Source organism: Scyliorhinus torazame, chromosome 3 (genome assembly GCF_047496885.1).
Source record: "Scyliorhinus torazame isolate Kashiwa2021f chromosome 3, sScyTor2.1, whole genome shotgun sequence".
In the NCBI taxonomy this organism is placed as follows: Eukaryota; Metazoa; Chordata; class Chondrichthyes; order Carcharhiniformes; family Scyliorhinidae; genus Scyliorhinus; species Scyliorhinus torazame.
The window spans coordinates 216,542,715-216,562,723 of NC_092709.1; the positions used below are offsets into that span (position 1 = coordinate 216,542,715).

A 20,009-nucleotide genomic window follows, 5' to 3' on the forward strand; every position below is an offset into this window, starting at 1 on the left:
ATTAAAGCGCATGGGATTGGGGGAAATGTATTGAGGTGGATAGAAAACTGGTTGGCAGAGAGGAAACAAAGAGTAGGGATTAATGGGTCCTTTTCAAATTGGCAAGCAGTAACTAGTGGGGTACCACAGGGATCGGTGCTGGGACCCCAGCTATTCACAATATATGTTAATGATTTGGATGAGGGAAGAAAATGTAACATCTCAAAGTTTGCAGATGATACCAGGTTAGGTGGGAGGGTGAATTGTGACGAGGATGCAGGGATCCTACAGCATGATCTGGACAGGTTGGGCGAGTGGGCAAATCAATGGCAGATGCAGTATCATTTGGATAAGTGTGAGGTTATTCACTTTGGAAGCATAAAGGAAGGCAGATTACTACCTGAATGGTTGTAAATTGGGAGAGGGTGTGTGCAGCGGGACCTGGGTGTCCTTGTGCACCATTCGCTGAAGGTAAGCGTGCAGGCGGTGAAGAAGGCTAATGGTATGTTGGCCTTCATTGCGAGAGGTTTCGAGTATAGAAGCAGGGATACGTTGCTGCAGTTGTACAGGGCCTTGGTGAGGCCACACCTGGAGTATTGTGTGCAGTTTTGGTCTCCTTCTCTGAGGAAGGATGTTCTTGCTCTTGAGGGAGTGCAGCAAAGGTTTACCAGACTGGATTCCAGGGATTGCGGGTCTGTCATACGAGGAGAGATTGGCTAGGTTGGGTTGTTCTCGCTGGAGTTCAGAAGAATGAGGAGGGAATCTCATAAAGACTTATAAAATTCTAACAGGACTAGACAGGGTAGATGCAGGGAAGATGTTACCAAGGATAGGTGTGTCCAGAACCAGGGGTCACAGTCTGAGGATTCAGGCTAAACCATTTCAGACAGAGATAAGGAGACATTTCTTCAGAGTGTTGAGCTTGTGGAATTCATTGCCACAGGAAGTAGTCAATGCTAAAACTTTAAATATATTCAAGAGGCGGCTGGATATAGCACTTGGGAGAATGGGATCAAAGGCTATGGGAGAAAGCAGGATTAGGTTATTGAATTGGATGATCAGCCATGATCGTGATAAATGGCAGAGCAGGCTCGAAGGGCCAAAAGGCCTCCTCCTGCTCCTATCTTCTATGTATCTGTGAAAGACTAGAAAATGACAAAAGTATTTTCCCACAGAGTAAAACATAATATGAAGGTTTATTAGTGTGAAACCATCTGATTTTTACAATTTTCGATGTTTATTTGCATATGAGCAAATAATTTTGTCTTATTGTGCCAGATTCTCTTTTTCTAATATTTTTATTCTCCTTTTTCACATTTTCTCCCAAATTTACACCCACCAATAATAAACAATAAGCAGTAACGAATATAATGTCACTCCCCATACCAACAACAATCCCATCCTTCCACCAACTGCCTGCGTGTTAACATAAACAAATAACAAAAAGGAATCAGGAATCACCCATAGTCACCATTAACACATACAGTCTCCCAACCCCCCCCCCACTAATGTCTCCCAACCCCCCCCCCACTAATGTTCGATGTTATCCAATTCTTGAAAGTGCATAATGAATAACGCCCATGAATTGTAGAACCCCTCCATCCTTCCCCTCAGTTCAAACTTAACCTTCTCAAGAGTCAAGAATTCCAACAGGTTCCCCCCGCCACGCCAGGGCACAGGGTGGAGAGGTTGCTCTCCATCCCAACAGGATCCGCCTTTGTGCGATCAACGAGGCGATGGCTACAACATCTGCCTCCGCACCCGTTTCCAACCCAGGCTGGTCTGACACCCCGAATATGGCCTTCTGAGGGCCCGGGTCCAGTTTCACGTGCACCACTTTAGAGATTACCTTAAAAATCTCCTTCCAGTAATCCTCCAGCCTTGGACAGGACCAAAACATATGAATGTGATTTGCGCCCCCCCCCCCCCCCCCCCCCCCCCCCCCCCACGTTCACACACATCTTCTACCCCCTCAAAGAGCTGGCTCATTCTCGCCCTTGAGGTGTACTCTATATACTACCTTCAGCTGTTTCAGCCCCAACCTCACTCACGAGGTGGAGGTGTTCACTCTCCAGAGCACCTCACACCAGAACCCCTCCCCCACACCCTCTCCCAACTCTTCCTCCCACTTTACTTTGATCCTTTCCAGTGGTGCCTTCTCTTCTTCCAAAATAGCCCCGTAAACCGCCGACACTACCCCCTTCTCCAGTCCCCCCGTCGTCAGCACCTCCCCCAGCAATGTGGAGGCCGGCTCCACCGGGAAGCTCTGTATCTCCTTCCATCAAAATCTTGAATCTGCATGTATCTAAACATTTTGCCCTGCTCCAGCCCATACTTCGCTCCCAGCTCCTTAATCCTGCAAACCGACCCCCAAGAAACAAACCTTTTAGTGTCTTAATCCCTTTCTCCTCCCATTTCCAAAAATTTCCGTCCCACTTCCCTGGCTCAAATCTGTGGTTCCCCCGAATCGGCATTTGCCTTGAACCTGCCTCCAAATTCTCAATGAAGCTATTGTTACCGTACTCCCTGAGTGTTTTCCCGGGGCTATTGGGAGCGGTGCTGACCCCCTACACAAACTGTCCTCCATTCTGACCCACTGGGAATCAACCCCTCTGACCCAGCTCCGCACCTTCTCCACATTCGCTGCCAGTAATAATACATCAGGTTCAGAACACCCAAACCCCCTGTCAGCCTTTCCCTCTGTCGCAGCACCTTTCTAACTCTGACCACCTTCCCTCCCCATATGAACGAGGTAATCATTCCTTCAATCTCTCTAAAAAATGCCTTTGGCAGTAAAATAGTCAGGCATTGGAAAATAAACAGAAATTGCGGCAACACATTCATTTTAACCGCCTATACCTGACCCGCCAGTGACAGAGGGAGACCATCCCACCATGCCAGATCATCTTTTACTCTCCCCACCAAACTAGAAATGTTGTACCTATGGAGCCCCCCCCCCCCCCCCCCCCCCGAGCAACCTGCACCCCCAGGTATCTTAAGTGAGTCCCTGCCCTACGGAATGGCAGCCTCCCCACCCCCAGCCAAGACACCACAAAATACTCACTCTTCTCTAGATTTAACTTGTAACCTGAGAAAGACCCAAACACCCAAAGCAGCTCCAATATCCCCCTATTGGCACACTCGGTTCCGACATGTATAGCAAGTCATTATGCCAGATTTTCAATTGTATATTTGCACACAGCAAAAAAATGTGATTATGGCCTCTTGCAGACTCATTAAAACAGTAATTTTACCTTATCCAACAGAACAATTTTGTGTACATTGTTTGATGCCATGAGATATCCTTCAACTAATTGCTTTGCAATTGGACACCTCTCTCAGTTTTAAATACACATTTCTCTGCATTGTTCTAATAAGGATTTGGATATGGTACAGCTTTGCTTAATACTTCCACAATTCTATATTCTTGGAGCTTTATTTTCTACGAGGCAGAGTTAAGCATGATCTGCAGAAAGACCAAGTTTGATGAGCCAAATTATCTTTTCCCATCTTTGTCTCGTGTAATTTTGCATGCTTTCAAAATCTTATGAGCAAAATGCGGCACAGTCTTGGAGGGCAGCTGCGGAAGATGGAAAACGTGAATCAATCTAATGATCCAAAATGACAGAGTTATTTTCTGTTGTGTGTGTGTGTATGAAACCAAAGAGCTTGCCTTGATTTATTGAAATAATTATTAATCATTGTCCCCATTATTTTGATAATTTACATCCTTCCACACAACAGTATTTACTGGGAAACTGGGAAGGTTGTAAATGGTCAAAGCACCCAGTAAAGCTCAGAATTCCTGCAGAATTTAATGGCAGGCCTTTTTATTTTGTTACATGCCCACGCAGCAGTAGATTGAATTGCCAGCTTGGTCATCATGCAGGAGGGAATACTTATGTTAGGAAGCTACAGTCTGGGACCCTTTTTGAGACTATTCCTGGCAATCGGGTAAAATGGAAGGTCGACGGTCAGGACTTGGGGAGAGTTTAGAAATTGAGTTGATGATCAGTGTTTTGCTTGGACTGGGATCAGGGAAAAGAGGTGGTGTGAGGCCAAGGATTCCTTGTGGGGGCAGAAGGAGTACTCGTCCTTCAGGCCCACAAGAAATGCGGAGAGCGATACGCCACTTGTGGAGTCAGTAGCTCCAGCCTCCCTTTTTCTGCTTTCCCAATCCATTGGAAGTCTGCACAGCTGTAGTTCATTTTAGTTTAGGCTCTCCATTGCAGTGTGAAGCCTGATTTAATTACATTAATGAAGTGCCAACCTCTACCCGAGAGAGCTGGCAGGCAACACAATATCTGCCGCATTACAATATGTGGTGGGTGCGTGTCTAATGTATTGAAGGCTTTCCGCATATTTAAATCTTAAATCCACTACACCTTTTGTGGAGGGAAGTGTGGTGTAATTACTGCAATAGCCTTGAGTTTGAACCCAGGAATATATATTACACATTCTAAGACTAACTGACCACCAGTTTTAGAGTAAGTGGGGAATTTAATGACTGAAATTTTGCATTCTTTTAGAGTTGCAGTTTAAGTGCCCTGCAGGCCAGGTTGAAAGTAGCAGCTCATCAAGCAGAAGAAGAATCCGATGTGATTGCTGATGAATTCCTTGAGGGGAAAGTTGAAATTGATGATTTTCTCAGCAGCTTCATGGAAAAAAGAACTGTATGTACCAACGTTTTGATTACATGGTGATCAGATAGTGTGATTCCTTGGTGTGAACTATATTTACTTATTCCTGGTCTTCACCTACTGCTTTTGAGCTATCCAACCTGGGAAAACCTTGCCCTCATTACAGCCTAGTGATGGGAAGAAGCAATTCAATCTTGAAACAAACAGAAATGTTTCAGTGCATCATGTATGTACTTAAGAAATACTGTTAAATGCAAGCTAATCACAGCTAAGCAACATATTTAAAGTACATAAAAACGGGAAGAAAACTGGTCATTACCTGATCTGTGCTGGTTATTGTGGAAAAATATTAGTTTGTAAATTGGTAATTGACCCGGATCCGGATTTATCTGTTTAGGTCACTTACCCACATGAATACCTAAGCAGTGGTCTTGAGTGGATATGACCTCTTGGCAGCAATCCTCACAACTGTGCTGCAAACTCCAGAATACCAATTAACATCATACTTTTGAAAATGGGAGAATATTTTAAGTAAATAGTGGTCCCACTGGATTTTCCTTTATCCTAAAGTGTTTGCATAACATCCACTGCATTTTTCAACGTGGAGAACAGAGAAGACTGATCCTGCGATACTCCTTCAGACCTAACTGTGAAACGGAAGGCAGTGCAAACAGAGACCAGCTTTTTTATGAGAATCCATAATAAATATATATAGACTTGGAATCGTTAACCAACATGCAGTTTTCAGATTTCAGCAAAGGGCACTAATTTAATTCAGTCAATTTTCTTATAAATTACAATGGGAGGATTTGCCAAACCCCAGAATCTGAATTAACGTTTTTTTTTTAAAACTTATTTTAATATTTTTTTTTTTGCCAGTCACTCATGAAAAGTAGTCCTCCATTGCTGATTTCTTCAAATCTAAAATTGTGCTAAATAGCTTTTCTAACTGTGCGAAACGATTGCAAAGTTATTGCTTTCCTCACGCAATTTTGCTGACCACTGACCACATGCAGGGCTATCCGATTCCCCCGATTTTCGTCCATGTGTGTTTTTCTTCCTACCGGCATGGCTAAAAGCAAGGGCACGTTAAGTGAAGTGTGTGCTGATTGCTTACAGTGCGTTACATATGCTCCCTCAGCATCCAATCAAAGCACAAATCTTTGAAATTGTTGACCGTCCCATGAATTCCCATTAATGACCGTCCCATTAAAAAGGTGACTTATGTAAGGCTGAGGAAACAAGGTTCAGACAGGGCATTGGAGGGATACAAGATAGCCAGGAGGGAACTGAAGAAAGGGATTAGGAGAGCTAAGAGAGGGCATGAACAATCTTTGGTGGGTAGGATCAAGGAAGACCCCAAGGCCTTTTACACATATATGTGAGAAATATGAGAATGACTAGAGCGAGGGTAGGTCCAATCAAGGACGGTAGCGGGAGATTGTGTATTGTGTCTGAAGAGATAGGAGAGGTCTTGAATGAGTACTTTTCTTCTGTATTTACAAATGAGAGGGGCGATATTGTTGGAGAGGACAGTGTGAAACAGATTGGTAAGCTCGAGGAAATACTTGTTAGGAAGGAAGATGTGTTGGGCATTTTGGAAAAACTTGAGGATAGACAAGTCCCCCGGGCCTGACGGGATATATCCAAGGATTCTATGGGAAGCAAGAGATGAAATTGCAGAGCCGTTGGCAATGATCTTTTCGTCCTCACTGTCAACAGGGGTGGTACCAGGGGATTGGAGAGTGGCGAATGTCGTGCCCCTGTTCAAAAAAGGAACTAGGGATAACCCTGGGAATTACAGACCAGTTAGTCTTACTTCGGTGGTAGGCAAAGTAATGGAAAGGGTACTGAAGGATAGGATTTCTGAGCATCTGGAAAGACACTGCTTGATTAGGGATAGTCAGCACGGATTTGTGAGGGGTAGGTCTTGCCTAACAAATCTTATTGAATTCTTTGAGGAGGTGACCAAGCATGTGGATGAAGGTAAAGCAGTGGATGTAGTGTACATGGATTTTAGTAAGGCATTTGATAAAGTTCCCCATGGTAGGCTTATGCAGAAAGTAAGGAGGCATGGGATAGTGGGAAATTTGGCCAGTTGGATAACAAACTGGCTAACCGATAGAAGTCAGAGAGTGGTGGTGGATGGCAAATATTCAGCCTGGATCCCAGTTACCAGTGGCGTACCGCAGGGATCAGTTCTGGGTCCTCTGCTGTTTGTGATTTTCATTAATGACTTGGATGAGGGAGTTGAAGGGTGGGTCAGTAAATTTGCAGACGATACAAAGATTGGTGGAGTTGTGGATAGTAAGGAGGGCTGTTGTCGGCTGCAAAGAGACATAGATAGGATGCAGAGCTGGGCTGAGAAGTGGCAGATGGAGTTTAACCCTGAAAAGTGTGAGGTTGTCCATTTTGGAAGGACAAATATGAATGCGGAATACAGGGTTAACGGTAGAGTTCTTGGCAATGTGGAGGAGCAGAGAGATCTTGGGGTCTATGTTCATACATCTTTGAAAGTTGCCACACAAGTGGATAGAGCTGTGAAGAAGGCCTATGGTGTGCTCGCGTTCATTAACAGAGGGATTGAATTTAAGAGCCGTGAGGTGATGATGCAGCTGTACAAAACTTTGGTAAGGCCACATTTGGAGTACTGTGTACAGTTCTGGTCGCCTCATTTTAGGAAGGATGTGGAAGCTTTGGAAAAGGTGCAAAGAAGATTTACCAGGATGTTGCCTGGAATGGAGAGTAGGTCTTACGAGGAAAGGTTGAGGGTGCTAGGCCTTTTCTCATTAGAGCGGAGAAGGATGAGGGGCGACTTGATAGAGGTTTATAAGATGATCAGGGGAATAGATAGAGTAGACAGTCAGAGACTTTTTCCCCGGGTGGAACACACCATTACAAGGGGACATAAATTTAAGGTGGAAGATATAGGAGGGATATCAGAGATAGGTTCTTTACCCAGAGTAGTGGGGGCATGGAATGCACTGCCTGTGGAAGTAGTTGAGTCGGAAACATTAGGGACCTTCAAGCAGCTATTGGATAGGTACATGGATTACGGTAAAATGATATAGTGTAGATTTATTTGTTCTTAAGGGCAGCACGGTAGCATTGTGGATAGCACAATTGCTTCACAGCTCCATGGTCCCAGGTTCGATTCCGGCTTGGGTCATTGTCTGTGCGGAGTCTGCACGTCCTCCCCGTGTCGGCGTGGGTTTCCTCCGGGTGCTCCGGTTTCCTCCCACAGTCCAAAGATGTGCGGGTTAGGTGAATTGGCCAATGATAAATTGCCCTTATGTCCAAATTGCCCTTGGTGTTGGGTGGAGGTGTTGAGTTTGGGTAGGGTGCTCTTTCCAAGAGCCGGTGCAGACTCAAAGGGCCGAATGGCCTCCTTCTGCACTGTAAATTCAATGATAATCTATGATTAATCTAGGACAAAGGTTCGGCACAACATCGTGGGCCGAAGGGCCTGTTCTGTGCTGTATTTTCTATGTTCTATGTTCTATGAATGATTAAACATTTTCTATAACTCATTATGAAATTTTTGGCGTGCATTAAATGTATTTTATAATCTTTATTAGTGTCACAAGTAGGCTTACATTAACACAGCAATGAAGTTACTGTGAAAATCCCCTAGTCACCACACTTCAGCTGTTCGGGTACAAAAGAGGGAGAATTCAGAATGTCCAATTCACCTAACAGCATGTCTTTTGGGACTCGTGGGAGGAAATCAGAGGAAACACACGCAGACATTGGGAGAACGTCCAGACTCCGCACAGACAGTGACCCAAGCTGGGAATCGAACCCGGGTCCCAGGCGCTGTGAATTTAATCTTATTCACGGGGTCACGGTTAGTGAACATGCTCAATTTCAATTTCCTGGCCCACTGGGATGAAGGAGGACCACTTATGTGGCCCACTCACTAGCCTAGATTTCCCATCACCATTGTACACCCTAATGATCAATCCTTCAGTGACTAATTCCTGTGAATTGTCTCATTTTTTCTGAAGTGCCAAGGAACTCCCAGGGTGCATTGTCAGATAAAGTTAACGTCAAGCTATATGTGAAAATATTAGGATAGTTTACCGAAAAATTGATCAATGCGATTGGTTTTAAAATGTACCTGAAAGGAAAAAGAGGTGGAAAATTTGGGGATGGAATTCCAGAGTTTAGAGCATAGACTTGGGAAGGTACAGGTGTCAATGGTGGGGTGCAAGTCGTCTTTCAAAGGTTGTGGGGCTGGAGGAGTTGAGAGATGGGAAGAGGTTAGGCTATTGTGCAACTTAAAATATGAAAGAATATGCTGAAGGAATTCTCAATTGTGGCTGTCTGAGGAGATGCCACTAGGTCAGTGGCTTTGAAAGAGAGAGGGACAGTTCCTGAGGCACTAGCATATGAATTGGAAGGAACATTAGATGGTCAGCAGTTCAGTAGGACTTATGTGAGAGAGGTAGGAGGTGGGTCAAACAGAGGGTATTGAAGAGATGGGAGTGTCTCCATGGCATCTAAATTAAATATGTAGTTTCAAAAATATTAAACTCTTAATTGGAAATGGCACAAAATAATTGTAGGACATGGTATCAACTTTAATTTCCATCGCTTGCAAAATATTACCATATGCAATTGCTTAATATGCAATGTGTGGAATTTTTCAGGAAATAATGCCTAAATTGTCACTTGCACCTTTTATAAAGCTTTTTTTGTTTCACAGCTTTGTCACTGTAGACGGGCTAAGGAAGAGAAACTTCAGCATTTGATGACACAACATGGACAGTTTCATACACTATAGGTGGAGTTTTTGCATGAGTTTGCCTAAGAATCTTAAGGTAGTGCAAACTAAATCTTTATCATTGATCAACTGATTTTTGATTTTTAACATTATAGTCGAGTATAATGTGTGTTATGTATTTACCATAAGTTTTGAAATAACATTTCTCCAAGATTTACAAAATAATTTTGTAGACCTTCAATGCGTTGTGACAAATGTTTTGAGAATCGAACGGCCATCTGATTTTTCTAATCTTTCAATTATTTTGTTAATAACTTAAATATGTTAATATCACTGACTAGTAGGCACCATTTATCAGTTCTAATAACTTGCCTAGATTTTACTTCAGTTCATTTACCAACCACACCCTTAATGAGACGTCATATATCTTCAGGTCTAGGCATGTGCCCAATATCCAGATATGCAATAGCAAGACACACAAATCGAACAATGAACTCTTGCTATACTGGAATATGCCACTTGTTGGTGGATGGGTCTCCTGATTGGTAGGTGGAAATATGCTTTCTAATAAGACCCAGGCTCAGATAATAAATCAAGACGATGAACAGTATTCACGACAAATGAGTATTTTCATAAACAGATGGTCTTGGTTATCGGTCACAATACATATCAGAACAATAAAGGCACTTCTGTTCAAACTCCTTTTCTCTACGTTGAACATGGAAAACCGATACTGAGATAAATTGCTACCTGGGGTCAAGCTGGCATACACTTGGCTGTAGACTACAGACAGACTGAACAACTCCTTTTTTAGTTGTAGCCCTTGTTACTAGTGAATCTTCATTCTTGCCTTTGTTAGGTTTTTTAAAATATCCTTAATTTCATAATTTTCTACATTGAACGGTCTACCACCTGTAAGTCCTTCATGTTAGCTTTTCAATATCTTCCTGCAATCTTTCACAATCTTCATTGGAGTTTGTCACACCTGTTCCTAATTTGATATAGTTATCAAATTCTGATATTTTTTTCCACCATTCAGTCTAGCTCATTTATTTATAGTAACTTAGAATGGCCCTAGTAAACAGCTTGGAATACTAGTTGCCATATATGTCCAGTCCAAGGAGCTTTATTTTGCATCTACCTGCTGTTTTGTGCCTTTCAAACACTTCCATCTTGTCACATTTCTCAATTTATTCCTTTAACATGGAATTATGAAGACACATTCTATACATTTGGTTTAAATGGGCCAGAATTTACTGCAAAAATAATGGTGAGACTAATCGCACTGTGACTTATTTATGTGCATGCTGGACAGCGACTAAAGGCAAGCACAGATGTGCAGTTGAACTTGAAACCCCAGAACTTACCCTTCTGTTGACTTCACAAAAATTGCATTTCGTTGTCTGGCACCCCATTCAAATGTATTGAAATATGCATGTTTCCTCAAGTTGAATAAAAGCAAGTTACTGCGGATACTGGAATCTGAAACCAAAAGAGACAATGCTGGAAAATCTCAGCATGTCTGGCAGCATCTGTAGGGAGAGAAAAGAGCTAACGATTCGAGTCCAGATTACCCTTTTTGTCAAAGCTTTGACAAAGAGTCACCTGGACTCAACATTAGCTCTTTTCTCTCCCTACAGATGATGCAAGATCTGCTGAGATTTAATAATAATAATTAATTAATGAAATGAAATGAAAATCGCTTATTGTCACAAGTAGGCTTCAAATGAAGTTACTGTGAAAAACACCTAGTCGCCACATTCCGGCGCCTGTTCGGGGAGGCTGTTACGGGAATCGAACCGTGCTGCTGGCCTGCCTTGGTCTGCTTTCAAAGCCAGCGATTTAGCCCTGTGCTAAACAGCCCCAGTGCTGTTTAAATAATCACTTATTGTCACAAGTAGGCTTCAATGAAGTTACTGTGAAAAGCCCCTAGTCGCCACATTCCGGCGCCTTGGGTACAGACTAAGCTTGCTACAAATTTAGGGTTTGTCCATTTTTGTTACTATTTTAAATCATGTGACGCATCTTTAAACTTTAATTGTGGAAACTTCTCCCTCAAGTTTTAATCATTGGAGATCTTTTAAAATTAAATTATTTCTGATTCTGCTTTTTGCTTTTGTTCTAATGGCCTGGATTTTTCTTTCTTCATGGCGAACACTGAGACGTTCTCCTCTAATGAGGGCAGCAATGACGCTGCAGATTCTGGAAATCCAGAAATTGCAGTGTGCCTGTGGCGCCAGAGGAGCTCACTCTGATGTTCCTGTCATTCCTATTAAAGTGTTAAGCAACCATTAGTAACAGAGTTTTGCTTAATTGCGCTTACCTTGCGTAGATATTTCTGCAGAAAGTTGGTGTGTCAGCAAACTGACAGGATAAAGGAAGGCTTACCCTAGCTCCTCTTGGCTCTTTCCACCCCTTACTCAAAGTTCCCTTTTGTCCTGCCACCACCACCACTGCAATCCCAGGCAAGCTATAGTAATGATCCTAATATGCCAGAAAGCTGTAGACATGTCTGCTCATCAGTTGTTTATCTGCAGCACACTAATAGCCAAAGTCGCTTTCTCTTAATTGACCTAAAAGTATTTAAGTTTTGATCAAAACTGCCTAAAATCATTATAAAGCATCAACCTGAACAGTGACTGACTTGACCTCGAGGGGCATGACTTCACCAAGACTATGCCTCGGTGTTAGGTCTTGGAGATTAATTCACGATTGGACCCCATACAGCAATCAGGCAGGCAATTTCCTGCTACCTCCTACAGGTGAGGCAAGTACAGAGTTTTTAGTGCAGTCATCAGCTGAACATTGTTGCCTTGTAGTTGAGGCCCGTGTGATCTTTATTTTTCTCTATTTTGCCTCTGCACCTGATTTGGGATTCAATTTAATATTCTAATTTTCACTTCCTGGTTCAGACTGTGCTGTTCATTAGAAACACTTTGATCTGGTTCAGACATACAGGTGCTTGGTCCCAAACACTCTTTAGAGGGTGCTGTCCTATTTGGGTGTTGTTGCAAATTATCCATTGCATATGTTTAGTGTATATTTTTTGCTGTTTAATAAAGAGCGCAGTCTTTCTGGTTTGTAGTTTTGCAGTCTATGTTAGTTGTACTCCTCACAGGTAAAATTACTTATTCTTCGACCATGCTGTAATCAATAATGCTATCTTTTCTCTCTCAGCTTTTAAATTAGCATGAATTGAAATTCCTGCTCTGGACAAGATGGAATGCATTCAAACTGCAAAGTGAAAATTACAGATTTATCAAATACATTTAAGGAATGTTATACAACATGACCTTTTTGAGATGGTTATGTTTTTTGTAAAATCACAATTTCCAGTATTAAAAATGCAGTTCAAAATAACAACTTTCTTCCTGTATGTTAGATTTCAAGATTCTTGGTAAATACTGTTAAATTTGTAAGTAACTGTAGTTTGGGTTCCTGTATTAAATATAGCATTAATGTGGAAATAGTTCTGATAATTGCACTGTTACTTTACTATTTATGAGATGTTTTCAAACAATTTGATCATTGGTGAAATTTATTGAGCTGAGGTTTTCAGTTAAAGAATTCAACATAAATTGCCGTACTCACAATAACTCAACATGGCATTTCATAAATACATTACAATGAGCAATCTAAAGGTCATGCTGAAGTAATTTGTATAACTTGGGATAGTCAGAAGGTGAGAATGCAGCGACACATGACTTCAGATGTTTTACAAACCAAATGTGTACTTTTTTTTTAAAATTCATTTTATTTGAATTACGGAATTGCCACAAGCTACATCCCACTTCACATTTTTGTATTTAATTAGTACATTAAGCATATCTTGATGTTACAATAATGTGACATTTTTTTTCTATTTACAGAATGTTAAGATATATAACCGGATTGTCAAACTATAAATAGCAAATATATTTAATAGCATACTATTCTTTTCATAAAAGAGGGAATAAAATCTCAATTTCAACATATAATAGTTTGCACATGTTGAGTTTTCTAATGTAGAACATTGACTCATGCATCTAAAGGTTACAAACAGTAGAGAGCAGTGTTCCGTGTTGAAACTGGGTGCATTTTCATAATGGGCACAAAAAAAATCTGCGTTGAGTAACTACTAAAACATAAGTATCTGTTGACTTAAGTTGAGAATGAATTAACATTTTTGGGGGGCTTTAAAGTTTAAAAACAAAATCCAGTTGCAAAATATGTTGGCATACTTGTTCCCTGTACAGATGACTATCTTTGCTTCGCCTTTGTAGGGACAATGAGATTGAGGATGAATAGCCATTTATCAAATAATTAGAATGGGGTGAAAAATACTCATGGTACACCAAAGCAACAGCATTAATTGCAATTTCACATTTTTCTAGCAAGTCAAATAAATTAATCAGCTAGTTTTTTTTTGTAGGGCGAATACATTAGAGATGCTGCTTTATTTTGGGCTTGTTACATATTCACATTTTTTCATTAACCTGAATTTGTTTTTCAGAAGTTGCATGGTGATAAATGTAATAAATCATTCAATTTTTTTAAAAATTTGGAGTACCCAATTATGTTTTTCCAATTTAAGGAGCAATTTAGCGTGGCCAATCCACCTAGCCTGCACGTCTTTGGGTTGTAAGGGTGAGACCCACACAAACACAGGGAGAATGTGAAAACTCCACACAGACAGTGACCCAGGGCTGGGATTGAACCTGTGGCCTTAGCACCATGAGGCAGCAGTGCTAACCACTACACCACCGTGCCACCCCATGTATCATTCAATTTCATGAGGAAACTATTTCATAGCTAAATATAAAAAGCCAAATGTGTAACTGCCATATTCACAATAACTTAACATTTACAGCTCTACAAGTACATTGTGTTCATTTAATTAATTTCAGAGCATGGGAAATATAGGGATCTACTCACTAATATAATATTGGTCCAGTTATAATTAAAAGAAAATTCTGGCTGCTCACTTTATAAAAAAAAAAAAATCTTGTCAGCATGTCGGCCCTCAGGTTGGATCCTTCTATCTACTAGTTCGACCTGGCATCAGGTGCAACATTGGAACTGCATGAGACCAGGAAATTAGTCACATGTTGGGAATGTTGCATGACTTTCTTGGGTTGGTCAACTCCCAGACTGCCCCCTACTGGTTGTAATTCACCACCACGGTGAAGGAGACTTCTGTAATTGACTTCACGAGAGTCCTCCAGTAAGAAAGAAACTGACCTCGCCCCTCCAGCAAAAAAGAAAAATCTAGTCAGTATGAACATTTCTTCCCTTTTAACCAAAAGTTATTTTTTTCAACTTTTTCCCTTTCAGAAATAACAATCCGTTTTGTTTAAGATTTGAGATGGAATTTCATTTATAAATTATAACTATACCAAAAACCTATATTTGCCTTATTTACCAGTATATAATATAAAATGTAATTTTTGTTCCCATAATGTCTGAATTTGTAGTCCTTTTTAACCAGGTATCATTAGATTCTCATGCAACAGCAAAGGCAATTTCCTCTGGGTATTCTGACAGATTTTTGCTGCTGTCTTCGCTGGACAGGAAGTCACCACCACTTGGTGATCTGCAGCTCAAATCAGCGACACCTGACTCCTGGTCACTATTGCCAGATAGATCAGTGTCTGAATGCTTCATGTTATGTATCAGAATTGTAGTTTCTGAATTTTCATCTGCCTGTGAAGAGCTGCAAGAAGTGAATGGTTTCCCATTGTCCATATAATCCTGAGGGGTGTTGGCTAAACATTGATCAGTAGTGGATTCCAGGTTGTGAGGCAGTTTGATTGCCTCTCTTCTGTCCCTCAGATGGGATTGATCCAGCCTTGCTAACTTCTGTTTAAAAATAATCAAAGTTGCATGTCAAGACATTTTAGGATACTAAGTAGTAATAGAAGACTATCATGGCACACACCTGTATGTTCCTAATATGTATCTGTGCTTGCTGAGTGTTCTTGTTTGGGCCTTCTCCGTTAAACAACTGCATCTTTCTTCAGTTTTTCTCTACTTCAATTACTCTCTACTTTCTCATCCTTTCTCTTACCTTTTATCTATGATACCCATTCCCACTGAAGTGCTGATCACCCAAATTTCTATTCTGGATCCTATGCATGCCGACACTGTAAATAGTTCCCATTTCAAGGACTGCCCCCTCCCTTTCAAACCTCTTATCAACACTGCAACCCCTGCCCTCAAAAATATTATAAAAATTAATTAGCAGCATAAGGGCACGACCATCATTTATTGCCCCTGGTGGCAGTATAAAAAAAAAAAATCTTTATTGTCACAAGTAGCCTTACAATGAAGTTATTGTGAAAATCCCCTAGTCACCACACTCCGGCGCCTGTTCGGGTACACAGAGGGAGAATTCAGAATTCTCAGTGGTGCAGGAATTGAACCCATGCTGCTGGCCTTGGTCTGCATCACAAACCAGCCATCTCACCCACAGCTAAACCAGCCCTCCTGAACAACTTACAGCAGTTAAGAGTCAATCACATGGTTGTCATATTTGAGCCAGGGTGGGTAAGGAGGACTGATTTCTGTCCCTTAAAGCCAGTAATGAATCAGATTTTTACAATGATTCAGTAGCTACATGGTTTCCATTATGACTGGTACTATTCTTTTATTCCATATTTATTTCATTAAATTAAAATTCTCATTGCCATGATGAGATTCAAACTAATCATAGTCCAGTACCACTATGATACTCTCCCCCGCTTCCTTTTTGCAAACTACTGTCCTGTGCCCTATTTCAGACCTCAAAAATAATTAAATATGATGTCCTGGAGGATTTCTAGAATTCCCCCAAAGACTCCCTCCTATTTCTAATCCCATCTGTGCAACACTGTCAACATTATTCAAAGACTTGAGGCAGGATTCTCTGTTGGCCGACACTGGAATCGGGAAACGCGATTAGGCGGAGAATAGGTTCCAACGCCAAGATTTCAGCAGGTGCTGATTTGACGCCAAATCGCAATTCTCCGTCACCTCAACAGTGGCGTAAATGCGGTCCGGAATGCAGGTACAGTAGACACAGTTTGCATATAATTAGAGGTCCTGACCAGTATTCTCCAGGGCCTCTCCGATTCTCCGCCGCCAACGGTTCACTTGTGCTTTTAAAAGTATGAAACTGGCGCTGTGGCTGCTGAGGAAGAGAGAGGGAGTACGGAAAGTGTCCAACATAGCCATCGTTCGCTGACAGTTGTGCTGCTGGCCGGGGGAATAGTGGGGGTGGGACAGGCACACACCATTGCCGCAGCTGGAAATATTGCCATGCCGCTGCACAAGCTGCTAACAGCCCACTACAAACTTAGGGACACGGATCGTATAAGTGTCTCTCCTTCACCCCCACCAAGGTGCCCTCCCTACCCAGCCGACTCAGCTGTTTTGGCACACTCCAGCACAACCTGTGTCGTCTTGTTGGTTGGTGTGGGGAGTAAAGTATGTGCGGCTGCAGCCTGTCGGCCTCCCTAGTGTCAATCACGGACCCAGCAAATCCTGCAGCATTTTTCGTTGGAATCGATTATGTTCCACGTGGTGCCGGTGACTCATCCCTCACAGTCGCTGCATCGGTCCAGATTCAGGCCAGTTTTGCTGTCATGAAAGTCCACAGAATCCTGCCCCGGTATCAACATAGTCTCAGGAACGGAGAATCCGGCCCATGATGTCAGATTTCACATGTACAGCAACACCCAATCTCTACCTCACCACCACCTCGAGGGAAATGACCAAGATATTGAGCAGGGAAGAGTTTGTTGAGATGCAGTTATGTAGTCGAACAAATGAATGACGAGAGAAGTATGTTAGTGAATGGAAGACAAGGGGAGATGAGAATTACAAGTTTTGTTATAACTAATTTCAGGAGATCTTAGTTTTCCAGGATGAAGTAAATGAGGGTGTAAAAGAACAGTTGAGGTGATTTACGATAACAGGGATGTGTTACAGTTGCACATCAGGTGGCTCTCCGAAAGGTAGAATAATAGGCACTTTTAGCTGATTTGGCCCACAAATTCGGACTAAAACAAACCTCATCCTTAACAAGAACTATAGCATAGATACCAGGAAGCAGCAGTTTAAGAGGCCGCAGAGACACCAAGCAAGTAACAGCAGACCCATGAGACAAAGGGGGTGGGATTCTCCACTCCCGCGCCGAATCGCCCGGGCCGCCAAAATTTCCCGCGACGCCAGTCTGACGCCCTCCCGCGATTCTCCCAAGCGGCGGGAACGGCCCCGTTGAGTTCCGCCCGGCGCAGGCAGGAGAATCGCCCGAGACACCCAAAATGGCGATTCTCCGGCACCCCTGCTATTCTCAGGCCCGCATGTAAATGACGCGGCCCCGCTCCTAGCCCTGAATCGGTCGGGATAGGGGCCGTTTCGCGCCGTCGTGAACCTCGACGGCGTGAGCACTTCAGCGCGGGAGTGGAGAATCCCGCCCTGGGTCCCCAGCCATTCCTGGGAGAGGTAGAGTGGCGACCCGAAAAACCCTGGCCAGATGAGGGCTGGAAGGCATTCCTCACCAGGGAACTGAGGGAGATGAGAGACAATAATAAGGCTGAAATAAAGGTGGCAGTGGTGAAGGTGCTGGCCACCATGGAGGTGGCCCTCGACAGTGTGGGAAGGAGACTGGATGCCCAGGAGAGCACAATAAAGGAGCTGGAAAAGCAGGATTTGGGGAAGGGGAAGAGGAGCAGGAGATGGTGCGGGGCCAATCGATGAAGCGGGGAGGGGAATGGTAAAGAACCACATATATGTAAATAGATGATAATTGCACACTGTATGATATGAAAGCGAAGAAAATATCTTAAAGTAACAAAAAGGGGGAGGGTGGGTCATGGAAATTTCTTGTATATTGTACACTATGCACATACTCTTGTCCACTGTACAGTTTATAAAATGAAAAACTGCAATGAAACATTTTAAGAGAACAGGTGAGAGCTTCAGGCAGTGGCTGGGTGCGATCTAGACAAGTGATATGAGACCACAGCTGTGAAGACAGCATTGGTAGATGCAAAGGTCATAGGGAGATTCCACCATTACCTGGTTTGGAAAGCAAATAAGAGACCACTTTTGAATAAAGGAGGAACACATGAAATACTTGTGAATTGAGATGCCTGAACTTCACTTTATGCCCAAACATTCTCGCATCTCATTTTCATTGTAAAAACCGTGTAACGTAAGGTCACCGCTTTGGGGAAAATCATTTGGCTGTAACCTACACACTAAATGCAGAATAACTTGTGTAAAAAAAGAGTCAGCTAAGAGAGGCAATGACAAATCCCTGGTTAGAATCATACAATGGTTACACCACAGAAGGAGGCCATTCAGCCTGTTTGCACTGGCCCTCTGAAGGAGCAATAACTTAATACCGCTCCCTGCAATTTTTTCCTTTTCAGCTGATGATCTATTTCCCCACCAAGCTCCCCTAAATTCTGATGACAGGACCGAATCTCTCTTTCTACCCATGTCATTGTACGAATGTAGCCCATGACTGCTAGTCACTTGTTCACTCATGACCCCTGACTCCACCAGAGTACTCTACAGCTTTTCACAGACAACTTTAACCCTGGTATTAGAGAGGCAACAGAGCATCCTGGATTCAAGTATGTGGCTACAGAAATACGGGTCTGTTCCCCTACCTATTGAATCTCTTAGTTCTATTACTCATCTAGTTATTTGGAGGTTCCCCCCATGTACAGCTGGAATGCTGTTGACTTTGCTCTGGCTGCACTCTCCAGATAAACCATTACTTTCTTCAGTAACGGAAACGGGAAATGCTGGTAAATCTCGGCAGGCCTGACGGCATCTGTGGAGAGAGAACAGAGCTAATGTTGAGTCTGGATGACTTTGTCAGAGCTAGAGATTCTTCAGTGTATTGGAAGTGAAATGCACTCTGGTGACTCCTGTACTAACTAGCAGCCTATTTCTTGTCGACTCCCTTGTGACCACCTGTTCTTGCTCTCCTTGCATAGTCTTAAACTGCTGTAAACATGCGATCCACACAGCTCTCAACTTCACGGATACAGCACAATGACACCAGCTGCTGCTTAAGCTGCAAGATATAGAGTTTGAACTCCTGCAGCCTATGAAATTTCCTGCACACATGGATCTCCAGCATACAGGTCATGTCCTGGATTTCCCAGATGGAACAGGATGTGTACTTAAGAGCTGGTACTGCCCTTCCATTCACAGAGATCCTGACATGCTTTACACTTCTCCTGGATAGCATAAATAGTGCTGAATTCCAGTTCCATCACAAATGCAAAAGGCATGAGGGAATGGTAGCATAGTGGTTATGGTTATACTCCAGGTGGACTTAAATTCAGTCAAAGAAATCTAGAATTAAAAAGCTTATAACTAGGATTGTTGTAAAAATCCATCTGATTCACTAATGTTCTTTAGGGAATGAAATCCATGTCCTCATCTGGTCTCCCTTACATGCACCTCCAGAAACAGCAATGTTTTCTTTTATTCGTTCATGGGATGTGTGGTCGCTGGCTGGACCAGCATTTATTGTCCCTCCCTGAGGGCATTTAAGAGTCAACCAAATTGCTGTGCGTGTGGAGTCACACCAGACCAGGTAAGGACGGCAGATTCCTCCCAAAAGGACTTAAGTGAACCAGATGGGTTTTTCACCAATTGACAATGGTTTCATGGTCATCATT

At 42.6% G+C, this 20,009-nt stretch overlaps 2 protein-coding genes across 11 annotated transcripts in view; one reads left to right on the plus strand and one right to left on the minus strand.

Annotated features, from left to right (window-relative positions):
• vps37a (VPS37A subunit of ESCRT-I) overlaps window positions 1-13,884 on the plus strand; it is a 54,257-nt gene extending 40,373 nt beyond the window's left edge. Inside the window, exons 10-12 of the mRNA XM_072496861.1 lie at window positions 4,509-4,652; window positions 9,328-9,442; window positions 12,523-13,884. Of these exons, the coding sequence (XP_072352962.1) occupies window positions 4,509-4,652; window positions 9,328-9,405 (222 nt within the window). The 3' untranslated portion in view covers window positions 9,406-9,442; window positions 12,523-13,884. The remainder of the gene's footprint in view (window positions 1-4,508; window positions 4,653-9,327; window positions 9,443-12,522) is intronic.
• The window catches only part of mtmr7b (myotubularin related protein 7b), a 171,949-nt gene continuing 165,019 nt past the window's right edge, over window positions 13,080-20,009 (minus strand). For 8 of the 10 annotated variants that reach the window (XM_072496855.1, XM_072496854.1, XM_072496853.1 and 5 more), the window contains one exon: window positions 13,080-15,183. In XM_072496855.1, coding sequence (XP_072352956.1) covers window positions 14,827-15,183 — 357 coding nt within the window. In that variant the 3' untranslated portion in view covers window positions 13,080-14,826. Of the gene's footprint in view, window positions 15,184-18,711; window positions 19,151-20,009 lie in introns of those variants that run through there. The other 2 variants (XM_072496860.1, XM_072496858.1) reach the window with 2 other exon arrangements.